This window comes from Pan troglodytes, chromosome 12 (assembly GCF_028858775.2).
Source record: "Pan troglodytes isolate AG18354 chromosome 12, NHGRI_mPanTro3-v2.0_pri, whole genome shotgun sequence".
NCBI lineage: Eukaryota > Metazoa > Chordata > Mammalia > Primates > Hominidae > Pan > Pan troglodytes.
Genome location: NC_072410.2, coordinates 10,964,520 through 10,983,546, shown reverse-complemented (window position 1 = coordinate 10,983,546; position 19,027 = coordinate 10,964,520). Strand labels below are relative to the sequence as shown.

Below are 19,027 nucleotides of genomic sequence, written 5' to 3'. Positions count from 1 at the left end.
GTTGTGTTTTGTGTGTGTGTGTGTGTGTGTGTGTGTGTATGGGAGGCATGAAGTGCATTCATCAGGAATTAAGAGTCAAATTTCTGATAGACAAAAAGGAAGTTATGCTCTAAAGGGTGGGCTTAGGTACAGTGTGAGAAATGGGGCTATAAATGAGAATGAATTAAAATTCTACAAAAAACAGACAAAGCTGTTACAACAAATTCTCTCTGCCCTCTCCCTCTCCAGAACACAACCACCCAGGTACTTTCCCTAGGAAAAAAAGAGAAGGCTGTTATCCAAAGAAATGGAATAGAATGTCTGGTAAAAGCTAAGATGTGGGTACTACGACCACCCACATGGAGGTACTAAATCTTCCATGGGCTGGCATTTGGGAGCAACCCCTACTAGAAAAATACTCCATCCTACTCACCATAAAGCAGGGGTTCTCACCCTGCTGTCCAGAGACCCCCCTCAAGGGCCTATGGATTGAATTCAGAAAATTCAGTGAACTTGAATTCAGAAAATTCAGTGAACTTGAATGAGAAGAAAACCACATATTATTTTCATCAACCTCCAAATTGACATTTGGTATTTGAACAAAGGAAGTATGTTCAAATATGTTATTCCGTTTTGAACATAGGAAACAAAATATAGCAGTATCAGCAGTGCCTGTGACTGTCACTAACACAAATCACAGATATTTTCATGTATCACATTATAGTTGTTGCAGATCTCAAAATATCTTTTATGTTCATGACCACTGCAAAATTAGAATCAGACTAACTGCTCTGCTAGGTCTTAATATTCAGTGTATTAATAAAGAACATATTACTCTATAGCATTTGTTTTTAATATTTTGATAAACTGTATTTCAATCAAATCAGTTTCCTTTGTAATCAAACATTTTATTTTATACACTTAAAAAACTTGAAAAGGGGTCCATAGGCTTCACCAGACTGCTAAAGGGGGTGCATGGCACAAAGTGGACTGAGAATTGTTACACTGCTGGAAAACCTCCTATCCACACAGCCTACTCACTCACCACCCAGTCAGGCTTCCTATTTAGAGAAAAGGCCTTTAGAGACACAGACTTACCAACACATCAGCAGAGGACATCTATTAACTCTTTGAGCCTTTCTTAAATGAATGGACAACAAAGGAATACAAAAGCATGTGACAAAAATCTAGAGCTGGAGTCAGTGAACTACAACCCAAGGGCAAAATCCGCTCTGCCACCTGTGTTTGTAAGCACCCACAAGCTAAGAATGAACTTTACATATTTTTTCATGGTTGAAACAAAAGAAATCAAAAGAATATTTCATGACACTTGAAAACTATATAAAATTTAAATTTCAGAGTCCATAAATACAATTTTATTGGAACATAGGCATACTCATTCATTTATATATTATATGGCCTGCTTCTTTGCTACAACAGCAGAGCTGAGTAGCTGCAAGAGACCTTCATGGCATTCTCATCACTTCGCAGAGATGCTCAGTTATAAATTGACAACATTTTGAGTGCTTCATTGAGTACCTCATGCCATTTAATTTTTTTTCCAGAGCATACTTACCACATCAAAACACAAAAAGCAAACTTCAAATGTCAAGTATTTAAAGGCGCAGTGAATTGTGGATTTATTATACTGTCAAGTCAGACGGCAAATCACTGTGGTTATTATGTAACAATACTACAGTAGTGCTAAAAGAAAACAATGTATGTTGACATTACAGTATTAAGCATTCATCACAATATTCCCAACTCACAAGAGAGTAACAGAAAAATTAGAAAATTTTACTCCAGCTCTCTTCTGATTAAAATTATTTTTTTTTAAAAATTAGACAATTTAAAATAAATGATCACATCCACAGATCTTTCCAAAAATAAAACAAAAACAAGACTATAATCAAAGTAAGTTTCATTTGTAGCCAAAGAAAGCTTATAATGAGTTAATTAAATCATGATTGATTACAGCAAAGAAATCTGTCCAGAGAAAATAAAGTTCTTAAGACAAGTGGCCTTTTGGCAAGAACAGCTGCTCAAAGATATGAGGAAACTGGAGCTTCATCAGACAATTTAAAACCAGGTAAATACTTTCCAGTGGTTTTCCTTGGCTTTTAATGAGTTCACAGGTGTTACTGACACTGCTTGGTATCACTGTGCTGTTCAAAGTTAAAATAGGAACAAGATCTCCATACCTACATTAATTTGCAGCAGATATATTTTGCACAAACAGTTCCAGAAGTGTTTTTTCAGACTTTAAGTGCTTCAAAATCCATTTAACTACGCAACTGAGGAGCTTCCGCCTAACCTTTGATTGGCAGTGATTCATCTGCAATGTAGTAACATGCTAAAAGACAAAGCTAAGAGAAGAATCGAATAAAGTTCCATAAATGTCTTCCAGGCAATGAATATGCTCAATTAAAATCATATTCTGGTGAACTGATATCAGTATTTGGCAATATCCATCTGTAGTGAAAAGACATTTTCAGAGATGAAATAAAGTCTTATTATATATCAGCTTAACAGATGAATCTTTGCAATCAATTTTGATAAGGAACAGTAACTTGGAACCCCAATTAAGCAAATAATTACCTCACAAAGAAGAATCCCATTCTTCTCATTAGAATCGTATTAAAAAACAATTATTATTATGTACTGAAGTCTATCAGTCAAAGGCTGTGTTGTGGAAACTTGTTTTCTCTCCTTCATTATATAAATACGTACATAACATCCTCAATTTTGCTTCTTGCCTTAAAAACCTAAAATATTTATTGTCTTGTCCTTTATAGAAAATGCTTACTGATCCCTGATCTCCAGAACATAACAAAAAAGCAAGAAAATAACTGAAAAACAGATCCAGAAGAAGCAACTATCATTTGAGAAAAAGAACTCGAAAATTTAAAAATACACAAAGATATTAAAAAATACATTCAAAAACAATGTTAGAAAGCTATCAAAACAAGAATAAGATCTTAGTTAAATTGTAATTTATGAAATAATGATAAATAGAAACAGAGGGAATATCTTGGGATATAAAGAAAAAAGATAAAAATAAGAGATATGTCTCATATAAAAGGATATGAATAAATAATCTCACCACAATAGCACTAAGCAGAATGAATGAAAAAAGATTCACAATCGCATAGAATTAAGAATGCCAAGAATGAAGAGAAGAGCCTTAAAGCTTCCAGAGAAAACAGGATACTTACAAAGATATTAGAATGAAATTGGTAAATTTCACCTTTGTAACACTGGATAGTAGAAGACAATGGAGCAGTAACCTCAAACTTAATTCTATTTCAGCCAAACTATCAACAATGAGGTAAATTCAAGATATTTTCAGAAATGTTAACAAGAACTCAAAAATCTGTCTTCCATGCATCCCTACATATGGGTGTATGCCAACCAATGAGAAACCAATAGCTAGAAAATGATACTTAAAAAAAAATTATTCACAATAGTTTCATTAAACACTTAGCAATAAATATAACAAAAGGTATATAAGATGTGAGATATCTACAAAGAAAGTTATAGGCATATCTTATTTGATGTCCTTCATTTTACTGTGTGTCACAAATAACCCATTTCTTTTACAGATTGAAGGTCTGTGGCAACCCTGCATTGAACAAGTCTATTGGCACCATTTTTTGAAAAGCATGTGTTCACTCTGTGTCTCTGTGTCACATTTTGGTAATTCTCGCAATACATCTGTTATAGCGATCTGTGATCAGTGGTCTTTGACATTACTATTGTAATTTTTGAGGGGGTGCCATGAACCATGCCCACGTAAGATGGCGAACTTAATCGATAAATGTTGCATGTGTTCTGACTGCTCCACCAACCAGCCATTCTCCTGTCTCTCTCCCTCCCTCTCCCTTAGGCTTTCCTATTCCCTGAGACACTAAGATACTGAAATTAGACTAGTTAATAACCCTACAATGGCTTCTAAGTGTTCAAGGGAAAGGAAGAATCATATGTCTCTACTGAAATCAAAAGCTAGAAATGATTAAGCTTAGTGAGGAAGGCATGTCAAAAGTCAAGACAAGCTGAAAGCTAGGCCTCGTAAGCCAAATAGCCAACTTGTGAATGCAAAGGGAAGGTTCCTGAAGGAAATTAAAAGTGCTACTCCAGTGAACACACTAATGATATGAACACAAAACAGCCTTATTGCTGATACAGAGAAATTGTATTGGTCTGGATAGAAGATCAAACCAGTCATAACATTCCCTTAAGCCAAAGCCTAATCCAGGGCAAGGCCCTAACTCTCTTCAATTCTATGAAGGTGGAAAAAGGTGAGGAAGCTGCAGAAGGAAAGTCTGAAGTTAGCAGAGGTTGGTTCTTGAGGTTTATGGATAGACGATGTCTCCATCACATAAAAAGTGCGTGACAGGCCAGGTGCAGTGGCTCACGCTTATAATCCCAGCACTTTGGGAGGCCGAGGCGGGCAGATCACTTGAGGCCAGGGGTTCAAGACCAGCCTAGCCAACATGGTGAAACCCCGTCTCTACTAAAAATACAAAAATTAACCGGGTGTGATGGTGCACACCCGTAGTCCCAGCTACTCAGGAGGCTGAAGCAGGAGAATCGCTTGAACCCAGGAGGCAGAGGATGCAGTGAGCCAAGGTAATGCCAGTGCACTCCAGCCTGGGTGACAGAGCAAGACTCCATCTCAAAAAGCAATGTGCATGATGAAGCAACAAGTGCTGATGTAAAAGCTGCAAATTATCCAGAGGATCTAGCTAAGATCATTGATGAAGGTGGCCACACTAAACAACAGATTTTCAATGTAAATGAAACAGCCTTATGTTGGAAAAAGATGCCACTTAGGACTTTCATAACTAGAGAGAAGTCAATACCTCACTTCAAAGAATACCCTGACTTCACCACTACAATCTATGCATGTAACAAAATTGCAGGGAGGAGCCAAGATGGCCGAATAGGAAAAGCTCCGGTCTACAGCTCCCAGCGTGAGCGACGCAGAAGACGGGTGATTTCTGCATTTCCATCTGAGGTACCGGGTTCATCTCACTAGGGAGTGCCAGACAGTGGGCGCAGGCCAGTGGGTGCGTGTACCGTGCGCGAGCCGAAGCAGGGCGAGGCATTGCCTCACCTGGGAAGCGCAAGGGGTCAGGGAGTTCCCTTTCCGAGTCAAAGAAAGGGGTGACAGACGCACCTGGAAAATCGGGTCACTCCCACCCGAATATTGCGCTTTTCAGACCGGCTTAAAAAATGGCGCACCACGAGACTATACCCCGCACCTGGCTCGGAGGGTCCTACGCCCAGGGAGTCTCACTGATTGCTAGCACAGCAGTCTGAGATCAAACTGCAAGGCGGCAGCGAGGCTGGGGGAGGGGCGCCCGCCATTGCCCAGGCTTGCTTAGGTAAACAAAGCAGCCAGGAAGCTCGAACTGGGCGGAGCCCACCACAGCTCAAGGAGGCCTGCCTGCCTCTGTAGGCTCCACCTCTGGGGGCAGGGCACAGATACACAAAAAGACAGCAGTAACCTCTGCAGACTTAAATGTCCCTGTCTGACAGCTTTGAAGAGAGCAGTGGTTCTCCCAGCATGCAGCTGGAGATCTGAGAACCGGCAGACTGCCTCCTCAAGTGGGTCCCTGACCCCTGACCCCCAAGCAGCCTAACTGGGAGGCACCCCCCAGCAGGGGCACACTGACACCTCACACGGCCGGGTACTCCAACAGACCTGCAGCTGAAGGTCCTGTCTGTTAGAAGGAAAACTAACAAACAGAAAGGACATCCACACCGAAAACCCATCTGTACATCACCATCATCAAAGACCAAAAGTAGATAAAACCACAAAGATGGGGAAAAAACAGAACAGAAAAACTGGAAACTCTAAAACGCAGAGCACCTCTCCTCCTCCAAAGGAACGCAGTTCCTCACCAGCAACGGAACAAAGCTGGATGGAGAATGATTTTGACGAGCTGAGAGAAGAAGGCTTCAGACGATCAAATTACTCTGAGCTACGGGAGGATATTCAAACCAAAGGCAAAGAAGTTGAAAACTTTGAAAAAAATTTAGACGAATGTATAACTAGAATAACCAATACAGAGAAGTGCTTAAAGGAGCTGATGGAGCTGAAAACCAAGGCTCGAGAACTACGTGAAGAATGCAGAAGCCTCAGGAGCCGATGCGATCAACTGGAAGAAAGGGTATCAGCAATGGAAGATGAAATGAATGAAATGAAGCGAGAAGGGAAGTTTAGAGAAAAAAGAATAAAAAGAAATGAGCAAAGCCTCCAAGAAACATGGGACTATGTGAAAAGACCAAATCTACGTCTGATTGGTGTACCTGAAAGTGATGCGGAGAATGGAACCAAGTTGGAAAACACTCTGCAGGATATTATCCAGGAGAACTTCCCCAATCTAGCAAGGCAGGCCAACGTTCAGATTCAGGAAATACAGAGAACGCCACAAAGATACTCCTCAAGAAGAGCAACTCCAAGACACATAATTGTCAGATTCACCAAAGTTGAAATGAAGGAAAAAATGTTAAGGGCAGCCAGAGAGAAAGGTCGGGTTACCCTCAAAGGGAAGCCCATCAGACTAACAGCGGATCTCTCGGCAGAAACCCTACGAGCCAGAAGAGAGTGGGGGCCAATATTCAACATTCTTAAAGAAAAGAATTTTCAACCCAGAATTTCATATCCAGCCAAACTAAGCTTCATAAGTGAAGGAGAAATAAAATACTTTACAGACAAGCAAATGCTGACTGATTTTGTCACCACCAGGCCTGCCCTAAAAGAGCTCCTGAAGGAAGCGCTAAACATGGAAAGGAACAACCGGTACCAGCCACTGCAAAATCATGCCAAAATGTAAAGACCATCGAGACTAGGAAGAAACTGCATCAACTAACGAGCAAAATAACCAGCTAACATCATAATGACAGGAACAAATTCACACACAACAATATTAACTTTAAATGTAAATGGACTAAATTCTCCAATTAAAAGACACAGACTGGCAAGTTGGATAAAGAGTCAAGACCCATCAGTGTGCTGTATTCAGGAAACCCATCTCACATGCAGAGACACACATAGGCTCAAAATAAAAGGATGGAGGAAGATCTACCAAGCAAATGGAAAACAAAAAAAGGCAGGGGTTGCAATCCTAGTCTCTGATAAAACAGACTTTAAACCAACAAAGATCAAAAGAGACAAAGAAGGCCATTACATAATGGTAAAGGGATCAATTGAACAAGAGGAGCTAACTATCCTAAATATATATGCACCCAATACAGGAGCACCCACATTCATAAAGCAAGTCCTGAGTGACCTACAAAGAGACTTAGACTCCCACACATTAATAATGGGAGACTTTAACACCCCACTGTCAACATTAGACAGATCAACGAGACAGAAAGTCAACAAGGATACCCAGGAATTGAACTCAGCTCTGCACCAAGCAGACCTAATAGACATCTACAGAACTCTCCACCCCAAATCAACAGAATATACATTTTTTTCAGCACCACACCACACCTATTCCAAAATTGACCACATACTTGGAAGTAAAGCTCTCCTCAGCAAATGTAAAAGAACAGAAATTATAACAAACTATCTCTCAGACCACAGTGCAATCAAACTAGAACTCAGGATTAAGAATCTCACTCAAAGCCGCTCAAATACATGGAAACTGAACAACCTGCTCCTGAATGACTACTGGGTACATAACGAAATGAAGGCAGAAATAAAGATGTTCTTTGAAACCAACGAGAACAAAGACACAACATACCAGAATCTCTGGGATGCATTCAAAGCAGCGTGTAGAGGGAAATTTATAGCACTAAATGCCCACAAGAGAAAGCAGGAAAGATCCAAAATTGACACCCTAACATCACAATTAAAAGAACTAGAAAAGCAAGAGCAAACACATTCAAAAGCTAGCAGAAGGCAAGAAATAACTAAAATCCGAGCAGAACTGAAGGAAATAGAGACACAAAAAACCCTTCAAAAAATCAATGAATCCAGGAACTGGTTTTTTGAAAGGATCAACAAAATTGATAGACCGCTAGCAAGACTAATAAAGAAAAAGAGAGAAGAATCAAATAGACACAATAAAAAATGATAAAGGGGATATCACCACCGATCCCACAGAAATACAAACTACCATCAGAGAATACTACAAACACCTCTACACAAATAAACTAGAAAATCTAGAAGAAATGGATACATTCCTCGACACATACACTCTCCCAAGACTAAACCAGGAAGAAGCTGAATCTCTGAATAGACCAATAACAGGAGCTAAAATTGTGGCAATAATCAATAGTTTACCAACCAAAAAGAGTCCAGGACCAGATGGATTCACAGCCGAATTCTACCAGAGGTACAAGGAGGAACTGGTGCCATTCCTTCTGAAACTATTCCAATCAATAGAAAAAGAGGGAATCCTCGAGGCCAGCATCATTCTGATACCAAAGCCGGGCAGAGACACAACCAAAAAAGAGAATTTTAGACCAATATCCTTGATGAACATTGATGCGAAAATCCTCAATAAAATACTGGCAAACCGAATCCAGCAGCACATCAAAAAGCTTATCCACCATGATCAAGTGGGCTTCATCCCTGGGATGCAAGGCTGGTTCAATATACGCAAATCAATAAATGTAATCCAGCATATAAACAGAGCCAAAGACAAAAACCACATGATTATCTCAATAGATGCAGAAAAAGCCTTTGACAAAATTCAACAACCCTTCATGCTAAAAACTCTCAATAAATTAGGCATTGATGGGACGTATTTCAAAGTAATAAGAGCTATCTATGACAAACCCACAGCCAATATCATACTGAATGGGCAAAAACTGGAAGCATTCCCTTTGAAAACTGGCACAAGACAGGGATGCCCTCTCTCACCGCTCCTATTCAACATAGTGTTGGAAGTTCTGGCCAGGGCAATCAGGCAGGAGAAGGAAATAAAGGGTATTCAATTAGGAAAAGAGGAAGTCAAATTGTCCCTGTTTGCAGACGACATGATTGTTTATCTAGAAAGCCCCATCGTCTCAGCCCAAAATCTCCTTAAGCTGATAAGCAACTTCAGCAAAGTCTCAGGATACAAAATCAATGTACAAAAATCACAAGCATTCCTATACACCAACAACAGACAAACAGAGAGCCAAATCATGAGTGAACTCCCATTCACAATTGCTTCAAAGAGAATAAAATACCTAGGAATCCAACTTACAAGGGATGTGAAGGACCTCTTCAAGGAGAACTACAAACCACTGCTCAAGGAAATAAAAGAGGATACAAACAAATGGAAGAACATTCCATGCTCATGGGTAGGAAGAATCAATATCGTGAAAATGGCCATACTGCCCAAGGTAATTTACAGATTCAATGCCATCCCCATCAAGCTACCAATGACTTTCTTCACAGAATTGGAAAAAACTACTTTAAAGTTCATATGGAACCAAAAAAGAGCCCGCATCGCCAAGTCAATCCTAAGCCAAAAGAACAAAGCTGGAGGCATCACGCTACCTGACTTCAAACTATACTACAAGGCTACAGTAACCAAAACAGCATGGTACTGGTACCAAAACAGAGATATAGATCAATGGAACAGAACAGAGCCCTCAGAAATAACGCCACTTACCTACAACTATCTGATCTTTGACAAACCTGAGAAAAATAAGCAATGGGGAAAGGATTCCCTATTTAATAAATGGTGCTGGGAAAACTGGCTAGCCATATGTAGAAAGCTGAAACTGGATTCCTTCCTTACACCTTATACAAAAATCAATTCAAGATGGATTAAAGATTTAAACGTTAGACCTAAAACCATAAAAACCCTAGAAGAAAACCTAGGCATTACCATTCAGGACATAGGCGTGGGCAAGGACTTCATGTCCAAAACACCAAAAGCAATGGCAACAAAAGCCAAAATTGACAAATGGGATCTAATTAAACTAAGGAGCTTCTGCACAGCAAAAGAAACTACCATCAGAGTGAACAGGCAACCTACAACATGGGAGAAAATTTTCGCAACCTACTCATCTGACAAAGGGCTAATATCCAGAATCTACAATGAACTCAAACAAATTTACAAGAAAAAAACAAACAACCCCATCAAAAAGTGGGCGAAGGACATGAACAGACACTTCTCAAAAGAAGACATTTATGCAGCCAAAAAACACATGAAAAAATGCTCATCATCACTGGCCATCAGAGAAATGCAAATCAAAACCACTATGAGATATCATCTCACACCAGTTAGAATGGCAATCATTAAAAAGTCAGGAAACAACAGGTGCTGGAGAGGATGTGGAGAAATAGGAACACTTTTACACTGTTGGTGGGACTGTAAACTAGTTCAACCATTGTGGAAGTCAGTGTGGCGATTCCTCAGGGATCTAGAACTAGAAATACCATTTGACCCAGCCATCCCATTACTGGGTATATACCCAAAGGACTATAAATCATGCTGCTATAAAGACACATGCACACGTATGTTTATTGCGGCATTATTCACAATAGCAAAGACTTGGAACCAACCCAAATGTCCAACAATGATAGACTGGATTAAGAAAATGTGGCACATATACACCATGGAATACTATGCAGCCATAAAAAATGATGAGTTCATGTCCTTTGTAGGGACGTGGATGAAACTGGAAACCATCATTCTCAGTAAACTATCGCAAGAACAAAAAACCAAACACCGCATATTCTCACTCATAGGTAGGAATTGAACAATGAGATCACATGGACACAGTAAGGGGAATATCACACTCTGGGGACTGTGGTGGGGAGGGGGGAGGGGGGAGGGATAGCATTGGGAGATATACCTAATGCTAGATGACGAGTTAGTGGGTGCAGCGCACCAGCATGGCACATGTATACATATGTAACTAACCTGCACAGTGTGCACATGTACCCTAAAACTTAAAGTATAATAAAAAATTAAGAGGAAAAAAAAAAAAAAAACAAAATTGCACTTGCACCCTGTAAATTTATACAAATAAAATACTTTAAAAGGCTTCAAAAAGATAGGCTAACTCTTGTTAGGAGCTAATGCAGCTGGTGACTTTAAGTTGAAACCAATGCTCATTTACCAGTCTGAAAATTCTAGGGCCCTTAAGAATTATGCTAAATATACTCTGCCTGTGCTCTATATACGGAGCAACAGAGCCCAGATGGCAGTATATCTGTTTACAGCATGGTTTACTGACTATGTTAAGCCCACTGTTGAGACCTACTACTCAGAAAAAATATCCTTTTCAAAATACTACTGCTCATTGACAATGCACCCAGTCACCCAAGAGCTCTGATGGAGATGAATGTTTTCATGTCCACAAACACAACAACCATTCTGCAGCTTATGGATCACGGAATAATTGACTTTCAAGTCTTATTTAAGAAATAAATACAAAATACACTTTTTAAGGTTATAGTAGCCATAGAAAGTGATTTCTCTGATGGATCTGGGCAGAGTAAATTGAAAACCTAGAAAGGATTCACCATTTTAGCTGCCATTAAGAACATTCGTGATTCATGGCAGAAGGTCAAATATCAACAATAACAGGAGTTTGAAAGAAGGTGATTGCAACCCTCAGGGATGACTTTGAGGAGTTCAAGACTTCAGTAGACGAAGTAATTGCAGGTGTGGTGGAAAAGCAAGAGAACTAGAATTAGAAGTGGAGAATGAAGACGTGACTGAATTGCTGCAACTTCATGATCAAACTTGAACAGATGAGGAGCTGCTTCTTACAAGTGAACAAAGTGGTTTCTTGAGATGCAATCTATTTCTGGTGAAGATGCTATGAACATTGTTGAAATGACAACAGATTTAGAATATTATATAAACCTAGTTGATAAAGCAGTGGCAGGGGTTGAGAGGATTGACTCCAATTTTGAAATTTTTACTGTGGGTAAAATGCTATCAAACAGCATCACATACTACAGAGAAATCTTTTGTAAAAGGAGAAGTCAATTGAGGTGACAAACTTTACTGCTGTCCTATTTTAAGAAATTGCCAGAGCCACCTCAGTGTTTAGCAGTCACCAGCCTCAGCAGCTATCAACACTGAGGCAAGACCCTCTGCCATCAAAAAGATGACTCGCTGACTGTTAACATTTTTTAGCAACAAAGAATTTTTAATTAAGATATATACTGTTTTCTAAAATATAATGGTATTGGACACCTAACAGAGTACTGTATAGTATAAATGTAACTTTTATATGCACTGGGAAACCAAAACATTCTTGTGCCTAGCTTTACTGCAATATTTGTTTTATTGTGGTGGTATGAAATCAAACCCTCAAAATCTGAGGTAATGCTCTTTCTTAACTTGCAAAGTGTTTACCTGGGTATTCTCTTTTAAATAAGCTATAGCCAGCCATGGTGGCTCACACCTGTAATCCCAGCAGTTTGGGAGGCTGAGGCGGGCCAATCACTTGAGCTCAGGAGTTCGAGACCAGCCTGGCCAACATGGCAAAAACCCATCTCTACTAAAAATACAAAAATTAGCCAGGCAAGGTGGGTGACAGGCACCTGTATTCCCAACTACTCGGGAGGCTGAGGCAGGAGAATTGCTTGAACCTGGGAGGTGGAGGTTGCAGTGAGCCAAGATTTTGCCACTTTACTGCAGCCTGTGCAATAGAGTGAGACTCTGTCTCAAAAATAAATAATTAATTAATTAGCTGTGATATTTATTTGATAATGTATTCACCTTTTACATACTTGTGAGTGAAGAGGCTGCACTGAAGCAAGCCTGGTTGAGAATAACCTAGGAGTCCATCTTCTCACAGTACTGTTTTGCGGAAACTACGTAAGACAATTGTAGAATGTTGTTTCTGCCTGTCTGCTGTGGAAGGTTATAATATATAATATAAAGTCTGGAGGAGCTAAAAGTGGGCATAGAAGACTGAGGCCTATGTGACTCAAGCAGTATAAAAAACTTGTGGGAAGTTGAAGTTGCAATTTCTTGTCGTCAACCTTGGCTCTCATCTTTGGAAGCCACATAGGCCCCAAAGGGGAAAAGAAGTTGCTTACTTGGGTAGCTGAGAGGCTTCCAAGAAGATGAAGATACTGTACCTGCTTTATCATCTGTCCTGTATTCTTTTATAAAACTAAGGAGGCTGGGCATGGTGGCTCACACCTATAATCCCAGCATTTCGGGAGGCCGAGGCTGGCAGATCACTTGAGCTCTGGAGTTTGAGACCAGCCTGGGCAACATGATGAAACCCTGTCTCTGCTAAAAATACAACAATTAGCCAGGTGTGGTGGCATGTGCCTGTAGTCCCAGCTACTCGGGAGGCTGAGGTGGGAAAATTGCTCAAACCCAGGAGAAGGAGGTTGCAGTGAGCCAAGATCATGCTACCACACTCCAGCCTGGGCGACAGAGACGGAAAGAAAAGAAAGAAAGAAAGAAAAGAAAGAAAAAGAAAAAGAAAAGGAAAAAAAGAAAGAAAGAAAGAAAAAGAAAAAGCAAGCAAGCAAGCAAGCTAAGTAAAAGATACACTATTAAAGTCTATTTCTGTCTTATAAGTCTCAGTGACAATTTAACCCATTCTTCTATAGTGTGTTAAAACTCAATTTTTTTTTTTTTTTTTGAGATGGAATTTTGCTCTTGTTGCCCAGGCTGGAGTGCAATGGCATGATATCGGCTCACCGCAACCTCTGCCTCCTGGGTTTAAGCGATTCTCCTGCCTCAGCTCCCTGAGTAGCTGGGATTACAGGTGCCTGCCACCATGCTTGGCTAATTTTGTATTTTTAGTAGAGATGGGGTTTCTCCATGTTCAAAAACAGAAAAGAAGGGCAAGATAGGAATATACATTACCTTTGTTATGGGTTGAACTGCACCCTCCCAAAATTCTTATAATGAACTACTAACCCCTAATACCTCAGAATGTGACCTTTTTTGGAAATAGGGCCATTGCAAGTGTAATTAATTAAGATTAGGTCATTAGGGTGGGCCCTAGTCCAGTGACTGATTTCCTTATAAAAAAGGAAAATTCAGCCAGGCACAGTGACTCAGGCCTGTAATCCCAGCACTTTGGGAGGCCGAGGCAGTCAGATCGCTTGACCCCAGGAGTTCGAGACCAGCCTGGGCAACATGGCGAAACCCCATGTATATTTTTTCTCTACAAAAAACACAAAAATTAGCTGGGCGTGGTGGTGCACACCTGTAATCCCAGCTACTTGGGAGGCTGAGAATTGCTTGAGTCCAGAAGGAGGTTGCAGTGAGCAGAGATTGTGCCACTGCATTCCAACCTGGGTGACAGAGCAAGACTCTGTCTCAAAAAAAGGAAATTCAGACAATTCAGACACAGGCATACAGGGAGAACACCATGTGAATATGAAGGCAGAAATCAGGATGATACTTTTGCAAGCCATCACCAAAGATTGCCAGCATTCCATCAGGAGCTAGGGGAGATGAATGAATAGATTCTTCCCCACAGCCTCAGAAGGAACCAACCCTGCCAACACCTTGTGCTGGGACCTCCAGCCTCGAGAACCTTGAGACAATAAAGTTCTGGGTTTTTTGTTTTTGTTTTTGTTTTGATTCGGAGTCTCGCTTTGTTGCCCAGGCTGGAGTGCAGTGGCGGGATTTTGGCTTACTGCAACCTCCACCTCCTGGGTTCAAGTGATTCTTCTGCCTCAGCCTCCCTAGTAGCTGGGACTACAGGTGCATGCCACCATGCCTGGCTAAATTTTTTTGTATTTTTAGTAGAGACGGGTTTCACCATATTGGCCAGGCTGGTCTCAAACTCCTGACCTCATGATCCATCCACCTTGGCCTCCCAAAGTGCTGGGACTACAGGCATGAGCCACCGCACCCAGCCAAGTTCTGTTGTTTAAGCCACCCAGTCTGTGGTACGTTGTTATGGCAGCCCTAATGAACTAATACGGGCTTTAAGCTATAAATCACTAAGGTTGGTTAAGTTAACAAATCATAACCCTCAAAAATGTTAACCCAACTTGAAAGAAGCTTTTGAAACTGTTTACAGTCCATTTCAGAAATAACAAAAATAGAAATAAATGCAATTATTAAACATATGTCATGTTAAATGACAATAAAGTTATTAAATAATAATTTATTTAAAAAGTATAACCAGTTTTCTTTGATATAAGTAACTGGGTCCCAAATGCTGGTAAAATGAGACAAGTAGGATCCTTCATTAATTTCTCATATCCATTTCCATCTGTTTTTTCTTTTTTTGTTGTTCCATGTGAAACTGAGAAAAAAAAATCTGCGTTTTCAACTTAAACAGTGGTCAACTTAATCTTACTTTTTTGGGAATTTGCTCACACTCCAGTTTAATTTTATCTTCTTGTGTTTCTTCAACTTCTGTATCTATTTCATCATCGATTCTGTAGCAAAAATATCAAATAACACAAAAGAGTTTTTTCAACCTGAAGTGTTCATACCACAGCGTTACAATTCACTGCTTTGGCTTGTCTTCAACTTACCCTCAAAGAAATTACAAATTCAAATTCTATACCAAATACTCCAGAAAATGTACAAAATTATGATGACCAATAAATGTCAGTATATATTTATGAATAGCCTGTAAAATTTTAGATTATAAAGCCTTAATGTTCAAGTATTAGCAGCTATATAAATCATTCATTCATCCATCATTCCATTAATTCAACAACTACTAAGTACCCACCATGTACGAGGCTCCGGGCCTTAGGCCCTGGACTACAACAATGAAAAATACAGACCCTGTCACTGTGTTCTGAGAGCTTTCTATCTCCTTGGGAGAAAAAAATAAAGCTATTTCAATATGGTATGGTAAGTATAGGGGCATATACGGGGAACACAACCCAGACTTGGGGATCAGAGGCATTCAGAGCCTAAATGATACTTATGAGTTAGCCAAAAAAGAGGAAAGAGGAATGTGAGAGAGAAGGGTATTTTAGGCAGAATGCAGAGTGCCTTTTGAGATTAGGAGCGAGACAAACACATTTAAGTGTAAAGATGAAAAAGAAAAACTGTTTTCAGACTTACAGGACTGAGAAGTTGACCATGCATATATATAACAGTCTGAGACAATTACTTGAGGCTATTCCAGCAAAACTAAATATGAACCCAAGAGGGATGGGAAATATAAGAAACTGGTGAACAAAGAAGCCAATAAAATGTATAGATGTATCTGAATAATGGTTGATACTAGAAATACAGGGAGCTGAAGAAAATAGTATCTTAGTAAGTGGTGACTACTGAACACAAGATTGGGAAAAGCTGTGAATTAAAATATGAGTTACACACCAGATAAAGGCAAGGAACTGGGGAATGTGTCCCATCTCAAGAGAACATGTTACAAAGGGAAAGCACTGACAGCACAAGGAGAATGTGAACAGTGGCTCTGTGGCTGTTCTTTCAAAGTTACAGGAGCTCAGGCTTCACAGCTTTGTCCAATTCAACAGTTTACACTGACTCAGAGCTCCAGAGTTACATCCATCAGATGAGGTCCTAAGTTGTGAGCCTGCTACAGAAGCCACCATTACAAGAACCAAAAACCCCAATACTTGTGAACCTTTATAGCTATAGTTTCCAGTAACGAATCATCTCATGGAGTAGGAGGCAACCTCTCCTTAGGCAGAGGAATAATGACAATAATGACCTCAATAGCAGTAACAGCATCAGCCAACACTTGAATGATGCTTACTCTGTGCCAGATGCTGCTCCATACACGTAACACTTACCACAAACAACAGTGTTATGACATACATACTAAAAGCCCATTTTACGGATGAGAAAACAATCACAGAAAGGATATGTAACTTGTCACAGAGCTAATATATGGTGGAGCTGAGATCTGAGCCCCAGCAGGCAGGCAAAGCTCCCAAGTATGTGCCCTACAATCACACTGTTATTCAACACTGCCCATTCTAAATAGATGTCTACTTTCACTGTGAAGGTCTACAATACTCAGCACCCATATTAGACCTATGAGCAGGATAGGACAGAGTTGACCACCTCTTCTCTGTAAAACATGTTCTTTACTTAGCTTCAGAGATAGTGGGCTCTTCTAGTTTCTTCTTTCCACAGCTACTACTTCTCAGTCTCCTTTGTTGGTTCCTTATCTTCACAACTTTCAAAGTCAGTTCTCACCTCTTCTCTTCTTTGTCTATATTCTCATCTATATTCTCATTCCAGGCTATCCCTTTCTATATCATCACTATGAATATCATCTGTATGTAGTTGATTTCAATATCCAAGTCTCTAACCCAAACCCCTCTTCTTAAAACCAAACAGAGCTAACTTCCTAGTCAACATAACCACCTGAACATCTACTAGACATATGTAATCTTAAAACATCCAACACTGAACTCTTGCTCTTCTCTCTGAAGCCTAATCCTTCTTGCTATCTAAAACGGCAACACCATCCCTCTCAAGATCCCTACCAAAACCTTAAAGTCAATCTTGATTCCTCTCTCACATCCCCATCCAATCTCTGAGGAAATCCAGTTTATTCTATCTTCAACATACCCACGTTTGACCACTTCTTGCCACTAATACAACAATCCAAGCTGCTCTGGCATCCCTACATTCTACTCTCAACACAACTAGAATGACCCTGCTAAAATATTTCAAATGTCACTCTGCTGAAAAACCCTCCAGTGGTCTCTTGTCTCATTCAGAGTAAAAGCCAAAGTCCTCATTTTGGCACCTACCAGTTCCTCCATGATTGGGCTCCCCTAACCCTACCCCAGTACCTCGCAGACTTCCAAGTCCCTCTTACTCCACCCCAGCTGTCCTGGCCACTTTGCTCCCCTAACCCAATCACACCAAGCTCACTCCGCCTGAGGACCTTTATACAGACTCCTCTCCACCCCTCTAGACTATGAAACCCCCTCACCTCCTTCAGGTCCCTACACAGATTTTTAAAACTTACCAATGTTATCAGTGAGGCTTTCCTTATCTACCTTCTTAAAATATCTACACCTCCCAGCCGGGCGCGGTGGCTCACGCCTGTAATCCAGCACTTTGGGAGGCCAAGGCGGGCAGATCACAAGGTCAGGAGATCGAGACCATCCTGGCTAACATGGTGAAACCCCGTCTCTACTAAAAATACGTCGGGCGTGGTGGCAGGCGCCTGTAGTCCCAGCTACTCGGGAGGCTGAGGCAGGAGAATGGTGTGAACCCGGAAGGCAGAGCTTGCAGTGAGCCGAGATCGCGCCACTGCACCCCAGCCTGGGGTACAGAGCCAGACTCTGCTCAAAAAAAAAAAAAAAAAAAAAAAAAAAACAACCACAAAACTACTCCCTCCCTACCATCCCACCAGTGCTTATTTTCCCCTTACCCTTCATTCATTTTCTCAGGGCATTTAGTACCACCTAAAATATGATATATTTATGTATGTCTCCCCCTTCCCCTAATAATGTAAATTCATTAGCACAGAAATGTTCATCTCTTCTTCATTTACTACTATATCCCCAAGGCCGTAGCAGGTGCTCAATACGATTTTTTGAATGAATGAGAAGTATTCCCATCACAAATTACTCGGAAAAAAACCCAGAAACCATATGAGAAAAGACTGATTCATCTGACGGCATAAAACCAAACCACAACATCCCCATTCCTTTTTACATTGAAAAATAATGCCATACGCAAAGACAAATGACAATTGGGAGTAAAGTATTCGCAGATAAGAGATCCTAGAATGTGAAAAAGACCAAAAAGGAGAAAAATGGGCAAATAATATGGACAGCTCACCATACTTCCATACCATCCTTCACCCATCATTTTGGCAAAATTCCAAGTGTCTTTTATGTATTGCAGTCAAGTTTTGGGGAATGGAGCTTGTGTCCAACACACTTTGAAACTGATAGCTGCTGTTCGGATTTTTAAATGTTGCTATTATCTTTTTTTGTGTGATGAATTCTTATGTATTTTATAACATATCAATTAGTACCAGTTATTTTTCTTAGTAAATTATATCATCTGCAAGTAATTAGTGTATCTGCCTCTTTCCAATATTTATAGGCCTTATTTTAAAATTTTAGTCATTTTGCATGAGAAGCTTGGTGATAAAATCATGGATCCTGGACATAGCTCTTCCACTTACA

The 19,027-nt window shown here is 40.2% G+C and overlaps 2 protein-coding genes across 3 annotated transcripts in view; one reads left to right on the top strand and one right to left on the bottom strand.

Annotated features, from left to right (window-relative positions):
* FBLN7 (fibulin 7) overlaps nucleotides 1-2,040 on the top strand; it is a 103,305-nt gene extending 101,265 nt beyond the window's left edge. Inside the window, exon 9 of the mRNA XM_063788917.1 lies at nucleotides 1,957-2,040. Coding sequence (XP_063644987.1) covers nucleotides 1,957-1,982 — 26 coding nt within the window. The 3' untranslated portion in view covers nucleotides 1,983-2,040. The remainder of the gene's footprint in view (nucleotides 1-1,956) is intronic.
* Nucleotides 1-19,027, bottom strand: part of ZC3H8 (zinc finger CCCH-type containing 8) — a 45,309-nt gene that overhangs the window by 25,116 nt on the left and 1,166 nt on the right. The window contains exon 2 of one of the 2 annotated variants that reach the window (XM_063788918.1): nucleotides 15,238-15,319. In XM_063788918.1, coding sequence (XP_063644988.1) covers nucleotides 15,238-15,319 — 82 coding nt within the window. Of the gene's footprint in view, nucleotides 1-412; nucleotides 2,346-15,237; nucleotides 15,320-19,027 lie in introns of those variants that run through there. The other variant, XM_063788919.1, reaches the window with a different exon arrangement.